Raw genomic sequence first — 12,942 nt, forward strand, 5'->3', positions numbered from 1 at the left:
CATAGGCCTGTATCAATATGAGATAAGCCGCAGTGTAACATTACTGCTACATTGTTGTATATTAATAAAATGTTCACTTAATCAAGTACTAACTAAAAGGTAAATTCTAAAACTAAGGAAAATAAGAAACTACACATGGTCAATGGAATCACTGCGAGTTTATTAAATTTTATTACATCCAACCGATTGTCCCATTATTTAATATTATTGAAAGTACAGTTTTCGTATGAAACATAAAGGACCGCTTTAAACAACTCAATTTCTTAACATGAGATTGAAAGATACTTAGAGTACTAATAATTCATCCTTTTGATATGTTCCTACTACGCAGCCGAGTTGATTCCTTAATCACAAATATCAACAACATCAAAACAAGTAAAGACACCACCATTCCTTTATCACTAAAATCTATTGAATTCATGAATTGAAAAGATATTTCTTAAAAAGTATAAATTTGTTGTAACAAGTTTTTATATATGAAGTGTGAATTATTGTCTATTGAGGTTGAGAAGTGTCATTGTCATAATTTACGCGGGAAATATTTGAGTGGGAAACTTAAATACATTTCCACGCGTAACTTACTGACTTTGTAAAAATACTGTTATATTTCAGATTCAATATTTTTAGTAACAAAAGAAAGCAATACAGTCGAATTCCATACAATCTACAACAATAGTACTTTAAGTGTCTTCACTGGCGATGCCCACTTTCGAGTCGAAGAGGACATCTAACTCCCTAGAGCCGATATTACGGTCCTATCTACCTTATCGATCATACACAATACTATAAAACATTTTTACACCCCCTCCCCGGTATCAGAACATCAAAATATAACAAAACACTCTAACTAAATTCCCCTTTCAACGATGGCAAACTATAACTTTCATAACACATTTCAGCTCAGGCAAAAATGGGCGTAAATGTCACATACGCTCGAACGAATTTCAAATACGGTAGAATAAATTAATAAAGTGTATGTTTCTATTTGTCGAGAGTACGTATCACTTAAGAACCTTATAAAAGATAAAAAGATAAAATATTGTTAATAAAAACGCAGATCGACGTGCATACATTAAATTACTAAAAAATCTTAAACTAAACGTGTCAGCAAAAATATAGTGCAGTTAAAATTAGAATTGCCACTTAATTAACATTCACATATAAATTGCTATCATAAAAAAATATTTCTGTGTATAAAATGTTACCGAAGCATAACAAGTTAAAGTGGCACGATTTTGTTAAAAATATATAGTTATTTTAACGTAAACATTAAACTATATCTATGGCGAAATTAAAATTTATCTCAAGGCTTGGCCTGCTTTGGCAAAGTGTTTAAGTACAGCACAACATTTAAAAAGAAATCTTAAGGTGAAATCTTAAATATTTTCAACGAAATTGTAAAACTTTTGTATTAGTATAAAAATCTGCGTATATTTGGGTATTGGTTTCATCACGTTTGTAATACTGCATATCGAGTGCGGTACTTAATTTCCTCACCAAATTACTCGTAAAAATATTTGGCATTTCCTCTATGTATTTTTTAACAAAATCGGTCAACTGTCTCACTTTCTGTAGATAAAAGTTATTTCTAGCAATATATCGTATGTAATTAGTGGGTACATTGTAAATACTTTATATAGTTACTGCAGACGGGTTTCAACGAGAGCTCGATCAGTATCGCGGCAACTAGGTATAGTATATTATATAATAAAGTCCTCCTTATTAAAAAGACGTAAGTGCACTTTGATTTACGGAACTATTATTTATGTAACTAGTAAATGTATCAGCAGATTATATACCATACACTCTAGCAACACTGGCCAAATTAACCAAAGAGAAAATCGAAATGTCAATTTCAATATGTAATCTGAAAAATATTTTTTTTTGAATTTTAGTTGAATGTCAACTGTCGAGTTAGGCCCTCTTAGTGTTGAAAATTGTATCTATAACAAAAATAATAACAGTTAACGGATGACTTTAACGATACTACTAACATAGCTTAATAATAATCTGCTATTTGTTATAATTACTGAGGTACTGTGGCTGATTGGGAACTATTGCTATATGTTATAATAATTACAATATAATGGAAGATACTGTAAATATTAAAGCTATGGACTTAAGAATACAACGACGATATACTTTACGGACATTAGATAGAAATTTCAACGACTTATAAATCGATATCAAAAAGCAACAATGGATTGAATAGGTATCGAACAGTTAAAAAATAACCAAGTATAACTATAGTAAAGTCAGCGAAACAAATATCGATCCATCTTAAGCCGGTGTTATTTTTATCCTAAACTTTATTTGTAGTCGATTTATTCTTAAACGGACCCGCGACACTGATCGAGTATTAAAAATATTTGAAATAATTAACTATTGCGTACCGGTTGACGATTACCTTATTTACGACTTTTATATAAATGACAAGCTTTCATGAAATGAGTCACAGATAATAAATCCAAGAGCCAAAAAATTTTAAACTTGACGCGCACTTAAATAAATGACGTAAATAAGCTCACCATCAGATAAACTATTGCATTTTAAATATGGATGTGGATAACAAAATAGCGTATGTATGGGAAGAATCTATGTAACAAATGTTATATTTTAGATTTTACAATATCTATAATTATTGTATCATAAATATAAATGATCACGTTTTATTGACTCGTCCTGTAAACGTAAATCTGTCCCTTGCTTCTGCTTTGAAAGCATGAAATGCGACCCACGGGTCACAGATATTTAACTCTTTTTCATGCTTTCGCTGCAGGCTGTTGCATTCCATTAAAAACGTCTCCAAACACAATATTTAAATAAAGAACATGGAACACTTGCCATAATTCAAATAACACTGAGCTATTTGGAGACAATTCTAATATCATCGTGATTATTATTTGATTCTCAAAAACTTACAATACAACGTATACCACTCGAATCAAATAACCAGAGCAGGGGACCTGTCCCAACTATATTATATATTATTATTAAATTAAACGACGTATGTCTGTAATACTTAACATTATTGGAGGTAATACTTATGATAGAAGCAAAAATTTTTGTGAAGTTTTGTGAGTTTGTAAATTGGTTAAAAATCTTCAATATTAAATACACAATTATATTAATTACGGTATTGAAAACAATTTAAAACGTGTTGGCAGTTAGGTGTGCAAAGATTTATAAAATACTGTCTAAGACAGCACAGAGACTACATGTTGCAGCTGTGCAATCAGCATCACAAAGATTAAAACACCTCAAATCATTGTCTTATAAACTAATACTTCTAAATACAAATATGTAGAATATATTAAACTGACTGAGCTGTTGTGATGTTTCTGTTGCTGACTGACAGCCGCCGTCACTGTGCCGTCACAATAAAGTATATAATATGTCATTTACTTAGGCTATTGGTATAGTTGTACTGTCTGAAGGCATTCCGTTGCAGATAATGTGCATTACCTATATTAGTAACACAGTCTGTTCATTAAACGTATTTCATTTTAACTTAAAATATAAATTAAAGTGGCGAAAAAGCAAAATTAATATTACTCGAGTTAAATTTATTACTCTCACTTATGTTCTTACTATGTAAAAATGCACGGTTTTGGTATAAATTGCAAATAACCTTTGTTACGTTTCGCTGTATTTTTGTTTCGTTTGATTCAATTTTGAGCTGCTCTCTTTTGCCGACACATAACCAAAACTTAACACGATTTACCTAACTCTTAACAATCACCAACGGCTGACTCCATTTTGATGTAATCCGCAGCTGTCCTACTGAGATCAAAAATTTAGAAAAAAATTCCGAACCACAAACGAAAATGGTGGGCGAAAAGGCAAACAAAGCGTTCAACAACAAGCTTTCAATGAGCCGAATATTCCAGAAGTAATTGCACAGCGAAAACAATCAACTCAAACACTAAACGCAAGACTACGTCACTATCAATAAATCGATTAGTAGAATATATAAAAATCCTTTCCAATAATGATTTCATCTAAATCTATTTAGTTAATATCACGAGGCGTTTCCCGATGCCACGATTCTTTACGACCTAACTTAGAACATATTTACAATTCAAACTACCCGCTTGCTTCACTAAGCTCTCTAAATGATGCTATGATGATTCTCTTCCGAACTGCTTTTTCATTCATCTGTCGGAATCTAACCAGTTAACATGAAATAAAGATTAATAAAAAACAAAATATCTGAGGTATTACAAAAATGGAGGTACGAATGGGGACACCATTACAAAAATAAACTAAACTTTTCATAAAAGCTTAAGCCCTTCAGTATATCTATTAAGATGATTTCTTAAATTATCTAAACCAAATAAATTTATATCACAAACACATTCCGAAAAAGAATATAAAGAAACTCTTAAAAATATTCCGATAACTAAACGCGGCGAAATTAAAAATTCAATAAATGCAGAAATTTAACTGAGTTTATTAAGACTAAATTAAGTTTGCATTTAATATGTGAATAGTTTTTGAAACATTCACTTCGATTGATATGATTTTGTTCATTTTAGTTTCCAATTTCGAGATATGGCACAAAATTTCGTCTTTTCAGAATGTTTTTATTCTAACAGAAATAAATGCAAGTTGGCAAAACTCCCCATTAAATTTTTCTTTGGCTTTGTGAAATATCACTGTTTAAATACTTTAAAACCTGCTCTGTTTACTCTATAGATATTTGTTAATTGTGATATGTTGAACATTTGATCTCTTTTAAAAGACTTTAAAGTGAATTCGTCAGTTAAACCCTGATTAGATATGTAATCGGCCTGTGTTCAGACGAACGCGTATTCAAGCAATTTCCTATAATATAAGTAAATAAAATATTTTTTACAATCCGCAGCCATCTCATGGTTGACACTAAGATTTTAATTTTGAGAATTTAATAGTAATAATTAATGTTAATAATAATCTAATAAATTTTCATAAACGAGACGTTCTCTACGTTGGTCGACATTTAAATAAGAAACGGCTATCCTCATAGAGAGAAATCCCAAAATGGATACGTATTATATATAATTATGTTAATGAATACCTATCACCTAAGTTTTATACAGAAGAAACGTCCATTTTGTTCCACGACTTAATCATGTGTACGTATACGACCGTCGAACAGATGCAATCGAACCCGCTGCATGAGGCCTGCGCCCCTCGTTCCCTGTACCCGGAAGGCCCCGAAGCCTTCTCTCGTCGTCGTCAGCGATTCGTTCGTGAACACTTCGCGCATCCCATGACAGTTCGGAATATCGTCCCAACGTTTTAATGGCATGAAGACGAACGAAGGCACGACTACTTTGATCATTACTCGATATTGAAGCCAAAATAGAATACAAATATTGTTCTAATAGACGTCAACATTTTTGTACTTTCGAAGATTTCTAGAAGTCTTTAATTTTATTAACATCAACATTTTTTTTTTACTTTTTTTTACCTAAAATTTTGGTTATTAACTTCTAAATAATTTGTATTTAAATTTAGATTTGGCGATCCGAAAAAGTCTCTTTAAAAAATATTTTCTTTGCTTTAATTTACTGTTAAAAATTTGTACGTTCCGTTTTGTACAGTTACCGAATCTAATTTGACACTAGACATTTAAATCGAAAATTGATCTTACAAAATGTTTTATTCTCTTTAGAATATAGTTGGCATTATTTTGGCAGTACTAGAAAACATTAATACTTTAGTATTGCTCTGAATTACATTGTCACTTTGAACACTGCTAGAACAAGAAGTCCAATCTTCGACGCGACGCGCGCGCCGCAACAATACTGTTCATTTTTAAAACTAACGTCAATATTTTACTACGCTTATAATACACAATTAAACATTAAAAATGCGGCAGAGTTCTGCGTTTTGGCATTGTCCGTATTGCACATATGCTTTCCCTTTCCAAGTTAGAAGTGCCCGTCCGAGGGCCGACCGATTCAAGCGATCGTTTGCGGTCATTGGAGGCCGGGCAGCTGCGACGCGTGGTCGGCGGCGGCCAGGTCGAACAGGTGGTGCGGCGCAGGGGCCAGCGCGCTGTGCAGCGCCGACGTCTTCAGCAGGCGCTTCAGCATGCCGCTGGAACCCCGGTGCTGCAGGCTCTTATGGGTGGTGAGCGAGTTCTTGGTGCGATACCGTCTGTGGCAGAACTCACACACGTAGAGCGTGTCGGACTGCTCATGCTTGTCCTGGAAGTGGCGCTTGAGGGAGTAGTAGCAAGAGAATGTCCTGCGGCAGTAGGGACACTCCTGCGGCTCGTTGATACCGCCGGCGGTCGGCGGGGGCATTCGGAGGGGCGGAACAGCTGAAATAGTCAGAAATCTCGTATGTTACATTTTCATCAATTTATGGTTTAGGGGGCTTTTGTGGAATCGGCATATACCATTTCTTTGAGTGATATCACGAAAATATTTGCTTCTTCTAAACCACTCACCAAATATCGTGATAATCCATAAGAAATGTATAAATACCAATCAATTTGAACATTTTCGTGGAACCACCGAAATAAATGAAGTGGATTTGGTATTAGTATTTGCGAGATGCAACGTTAGGATACTTTCGATGAGATTTCGCCTTGAAGCCCTCGCGTTATGGACGCTGTCTGTAAAATTTTGCATAAATCTTAAACATTCCTTTACATTATTTTCCTTTGAAGCTTCGTATATAGATAGCATATACAATAGAAATAATGATACTAATATGCACTGTACACATTGACTAACTACACAGAAATCACGAGGTTTTATTGAAAAATTTGAGAAAATTCTCTCAACCACAATGACACAGTAACACGTTATAACAAAATGATAGAAGCATGCTCCAAGCAACACAACAACGTCAAATCTGCGAAACCCGATGGGAGAGGGGCCTTGGGGCTTAACATACAAAAAATAATAAAAAATAAACAGAAAATAAAGGAACGAAATAAGAAAAAACCGTCCTATCTCATCTATTATTAATGATATTAGCGTTTATCGTATTTGTTGTCTAGAAACATGGTCTAACCTTTTGTAGTGTTGCAATGTATAGCTGTCGGCTGGTTGGCCTGGTTCTCTTTACTAGATGAATTCTGCCGCAAGCTGCGCCACCGTCCGAGTAGTCACTAAAAAAACCCCCTGGGGTCTTCCCCCGCTCGGGACTTGTGGTAGGTATATATATGCGTCATCAAGGAGTTGCGAGAGCAGTAAACCCGCTCGCATATCGTGCATCTATACTCCTCCTGCCTCTCTGCGTGTTTGTCTGCGATATGCCGTTTCAAAGACGCCTTTGAGCACAGCACCTTTGTGCATTGCATACAGGAGAATAATTTTTTACCTGAAAACAAATCGAAAAACAAAAAAATATGGGGTTGTCCCCGCTCGCGATAAATAAAAGAATATCGCCTAGATTGCTCTCAACTCAATCGAACATAAAGTGAAACAAAGTGGTAAACCATGAATAAAATAAATTAAATAAAAGGAAACGAAACGATGGCTAAGCTGTGGCCGATGGTGTTGGAACATGCAAGGGTCTGCGCGGGAGCAAGCAGTGCTAGTCTACGGCACTCGGACGGAATAAGAAGCGGGGCGCCGATGTCGAGGGAGACAATGAAACGAGCGGGAATTTTTCGTATATGTTTTATTAAAAACGCCATTATCATCAATATTAGGATTTATGAAGTTCGGTTTAACGATTACAATTACACTTTATGAGTAGTTTTAAGGTTTAAAATTTAAAATTAAAGAAGAGAAAAAAATTCTATTTATACATATAGTTGATATTGTTATGCCTACGTGTTGTGGTGTGCAGCCCATTATTGAAACTAGGCGTTTTCAATTATCCTAAAATTTCAGCCAATCTTAACCTTCGGGTTACTGGAAGACAAATTAAAAACAATTTTTGGCACAATTTCTACATTAACATCTAATGGACTGCATTTCACTGATGCCAATTAACAAAAATATCTAGATTTAAAGAATTAGAATAATAATTTATGAAAGAAAATAAAATTTTAATACAACAACCAATAAATTAATTTAGATTCCTTATAAAATAAGTAAAAACGCCAACAAGAAGTATAAAGAACACATCGTTTAAGGTCTGCACGCGAGCGTGACTCGAAAAAAATATACCTTAACATGATAGAAAGATAAAAACTTAAACAGGTCACAGAAACAGTCTTAAACTTGCTAAAATTCCTAACTAATGCAGTTTTGACAGGGATGTGTTCTGCGTCTTAGAACACGCTGTAGTTCGCCCAGTAAAACACATACTTCCTTGCAACCCTACCGCCGAACTTCATTACTTGATTCTCACACAGAACATCAACAAGTATCTCTCTCTAGTTAGCCTCTGACGCAATATAATAAGAATTATATGCACTGAATAAGTGCTGTTTTTGCCTCATGTGCAAGTCTTTCAGAAGCCTCTCTTTTGTATCGATTCTAAAAGTGGTTTAAATATACGGATTCTCCACGAATTATTTTCCTAGAATCTACACAATTAGTCATACATAAGTAAATAAATCTTTATAGTATATAAATATTACAAAATCAAGTATTTAAAAAACTCACATTCCAGCAACTTATTTTTGCGGTAGGGCTGCAAGATCTTCTGAGATCCAAAAATCATTGCAACTAGGAACAAAAGAATTTAAAAAAGATCGTCGAATCACAAATTTTGAATAACATACCGAAACGAGTAACGCTTCAGACTTTATATAAAATTTTAATAAATAATTGTACATTTCTAGAAATACGCCTAATAGTGTACAATTGCGTACTTAGTCTAATCAGTCTATAGCGCTTATTAATTTTGGCAATTTCGATTTTTGAAAATAATTTTTTAATCTAGTGCTCGCCGATAGCCAAATAATACCACAGAGTACACTCTATACTCTATGAAGACCGTACTGCGCACTTGCAGCACATCCCTGTAGTCATTAAACATATAGAACATACTATTATCGCTATTAATTCAGATAAAATGTTCTTATATCTATAGTCAACTAACTTAATTCCCAAACCCAAATTAACAATAGAACCTATCACTAAAATTACTAGACAAAAAAACAACAAGTACTACGTTATGTTCAAAAAGTTTGCATTGTGCAAATAAAAACTTAACCATTTCCATTCGGAATGTCGCGAAATTTTTTAAATTTTGCCTCCGTCAAAGATTTCTTATCAAATTTCACCTTTTTTTTTCAATACGAACGTCATTCGAATTTAGCACCAAATCTCTAGTCTTCCAATTCGTTAAAAATATTACGATAAAGCTTACGAACAACTAAACAAATTGTAGTGGCTAAGCGTTTATGCATCTAGTAATAACAACATAATCTTATAACATATAGTATTAAAATATGTAGGAAGCCTCTCATACATGTTTTATAGCAAAAGTTACCTCCTAGGTAATGTGTTTCTAACACAACTCCTAACATTAGAAGTACGCAAAATATGTCTTTTTTTTCGAATAATAAAAAACAATATGTAAAGCAGGCACTAATAATTACTTAATGTGTATATTAATACAATAAATTATGTGTTACTTACTTATAGATTTCTTACGGCTAGAAAAAAATGGTTTAGCGACCTCTATTGACTCGAAACGGTGATGCATTAAACTAGAAAGTCCACATGAATGTGAGTGATTGAGTCTAGATTCAGAAAACTACAACCGAAGGAGTTTACGGGTCTCTTAAAATAGAAACAGTTGAATACAAAAATAAATTATAACCCAAATTTTATAAATTTCATAAAATCAATTTAAACTGTGAGGTTTTTCGCCCCTAAATTGAATTCAAAGATCTTATATCCAAGATTTACCTCTTGGCTTTTTGAAGATAAAATATAATATTTTGTACAGAACTGATAAATAGTGTTTGTTCTGAATCTAGACTTGTAGTAATTCTAATCTTTTCAATAACAGAATCAAGTATTATCATTAGGTACTATTGTATGGCAAGCAGGATTCCTTTGAATATGATTAATGAAAAATTTCACACTGTTCAATTTTAGGAACATTTAACACTGAGAATCACTAAGATTTTACAATTATTACCTATTTTACGTTTAATAAATTTGAAATCACTTTTAAAAATAACAAATAAAATGTTATAAAAATTGTGTAAACTTAAAAGAAGCCGATTATAAAAATAGTAAAATCGACGAAACGAACACAGTAGTGATGAAAGACTTAATCTAAATAAAAATATAATATAGCCATTTTGATTCCTTTAGGTAAATGGCACGATGCGATTGTGTATGCCTCGGATAATCGCGAATTTGTGTGAAGAAGTCGACTAGAGTAACAGTAAAATATAAGTCGACTGTCGAGTATAAAGTAAGTTGTATGTATGTGTGTATCGGGTCTGTGGTTTGTCTCACTATTTCGGAATATGTGTGGTCTATTGCCAGTCGTAATCTGTGACAGTGCGCTATGTTTGTTGTCTATTGGTGCTATATGTATTTCCTGAAAGCAGTCTTACAGTCAAAACAAAATCACCTAAATAATATTAAAAATTAAAAAAAAAATCAAAAAGCCTCATTAGCCAATTATACATCAGCGTAAATAATTTAATTTACTTTCTTTTAAAATAGAATTTTTTAGTAATCTCGTATAAATATCTAAGCGTGAGATCAAGAAGGTAAAATACAGAATAAATAAAATTGCAAATCGCCGAAAAATGAACACAACGTAAAACAATATGCCTCTTTTGTTACTTACAACGAACACTGTTCAATTTTTTTATAAATTTAAGCCTAATATATAAATTTACAGCACCAAGATTTTCCTCTTTTCTTTCAAAATATTAATTTTCTCTTCGCCTTATTGTCACACATTTAACATAGTGTAAAAATTCAGGAATCGTACTATGTCGCGGTATTGCACTTTGCGGGCGTGTACAAAATTTAGACCGAAACGTCGCCCTTTCTTACTTCGATTGGAATGTCGAATGTAGCGTCAAATAGTCACCGTCCCGGCAGCATTCACAACTCGTCTACAAGTTAAAAGAGATAGAGAAGGATAAACTCCACAAAAAAAGACAAGTGAAAAGAAAGGAATTAGACGTTAAACTGATCTTTGAACTTGTAGAAGTCGACGGTGTGATGGTGCTGGCTGGGGTGCATCTTGGAGTCGGGTGCGGCGGAAAGGTTCTGCGGCTGCGGCGGCGGCAGAGGCCCAGCGGGCGCCCTCTGACGGCGGTGGTAGATGCTCTTGTGGTTGTTGAGCGAGTTGAGCGTGCGGAAGACCTTGTGGCACAGCGAGCAGCGCGCCGAGTGGAGCGGCTGCAGGTGCTGCTGCTCCGTGTGGCGCTTGAGGGTGAGGCGCGTGGAGAGCAGCTTGCCGCACACCTCGCAGCGGTGCCCGGCGCCCAGCGGGCCCACTGCGCCACACATAACGACCAACATTAGCGCATTAGTCAACCAACACAACTGTCACACCAACACCACCGCTCGCAACAGGTCCCATTCCAAAGGAACCAATTGGCACAGATCGTGTGCCGCCCGAGAATTCGAACCTGTTGTAGAGGCAATTTTACGTGATTCGACTAAATTGACTAATGCGCTTAAAGGTTGGTAGTTATGCGTGTACCGATCATAGATGTCCCAATTGGTTCCAAGGCGAGGCCCCACGGCGTACGTGTCACTTATACTATACATACATTATATAGGTCAATGCGCATGCAAATACACGTAAAACTATGCTATGTACATGTTAGGAACATATCGCGTTACATAATTTCTTTAAACTTAACAAGGTCTACGGGCAAGACTATGGCGTTTTAGGTGGTTAGGATGGCAGCTCTGTTTCCTCATGGCAACGGTATGGCAACGGTTTCTGGCGTCAGTTGACCGGGTAGAAGCCCTGGCCCGAGGGCGGCTGCTGCTTGCGGTGGTAGATCGACTTGTGGTTTCTCAAGCTATTGAGGCTGGAGTACACGCGTCGGCAAATGTTACAGACGGGCTCCCTGGAGGGCCGCATGTGTACGTTTTGTATATGCCGTTTGAGCCGCGTCAGCGAAGAGAGGCTCTTGTTACAGGGCTCGCATCGGTACTCTTCCTGGGGGGTGCGGGCGCCACCTGGTCACAACACAAGCAGTTAGCCCCATGGAAGCTTCCGAACGCACTTTTAATGCACTCACTATCGTAGCCTCTCGATTTTACAAGCACCGCCACCCCCCGTTTGATGACGGCCATCCGACGCGAACGAGCCGGTAGCCAAGCGGATTAGTAACGCGTACGGTTGTCTCTCTAATTCGACCTACGGCTTAGATAAGCTCAGCCACGATTGATGATCGGCTGTTTTGAAAACAAACGGCCGCGGCGGGACTCTCGCCGAGTGCGGTTTCGGATTTCTCGAACAAAAGCGTTAGTATTTCTTCAATGAAATGACTTTTTAATATAAACTGATACCACAAAACCATTGCTAAAATTCCATTGTCTTATCTTGTGTGCCCCAACGTTATTTCCCAAGACAATCATGATTGAGAGTAATATGAAACTGTTTTAAGAAACACGAATGATTCATGGGAGCGTTTGTGTAATTTAGTTACAGAAATTTGCCTAGATTCGTGACCGCGCCGATTGTCAATAGAATTTTCTTCTTCTCTTCTTAGACACGTTCTTTCTTTTATTAGCCAATTGAGTACAATGTTAAGTGCATATTTTTATGATTTTGAAAAGAAAAGAAATAATACAAATCAAAAGAGGTTTAAAAGAAATCAACCGGGGATTACGGAGGGATCGGTTGGAGGAGGGATTTTCCTAATACTTTCAAGACACATCTATAAAACAAGCTAGCAATCGTTTTTAAAGTAAACATTAAACTAGAGTTACAATACATTAACATGCACGGCACGTTGCGTTTTGGTTCAATGATCAATGCTTATTTAACAGATCTGTCAACTCCGACAAATGATAACTGTGTGCCCGCGAATGTCCATCGAAC

The 12,942-nt window shown here is 35.5% G+C and overlaps 1 protein-coding gene across 11 annotated transcripts in view; it reads right to left on the minus strand.

Moving 5' to 3' along the window:
* Positions 1 to 138: 138 nt before the first annotated feature.
* LOC125048852 (broad-complex core protein isoforms 1/2/3/4/5) overlaps positions 139 to 12,942 on the minus strand; it is a 98,110-nt gene continuing 85,306 nt past the window's right edge. For 8 of the 11 annotated variants that reach the window (XM_047647779.1, XM_047647784.1, XM_047647780.1 and 5 more), the window contains one exon: positions 139 to 6,313. In XM_047647779.1, coding sequence (XP_047503735.1) covers positions 5,967 to 6,313 — 347 coding nt within the window. In that variant the 3' untranslated portion in view covers positions 139 to 5,966. The other 3 variants (XR_007116889.1, XM_047647786.1, XM_047647787.1) reach the window with 3 other exon arrangements.

Source organism: Pieris napi, chromosome 4 (assembly GCF_905475465.1).
Source record: "Pieris napi chromosome 4, ilPieNapi1.2, whole genome shotgun sequence".
Classification (NCBI taxonomy): Eukaryota; Metazoa; Arthropoda; class Insecta; order Lepidoptera; family Pieridae; genus Pieris; species Pieris napi.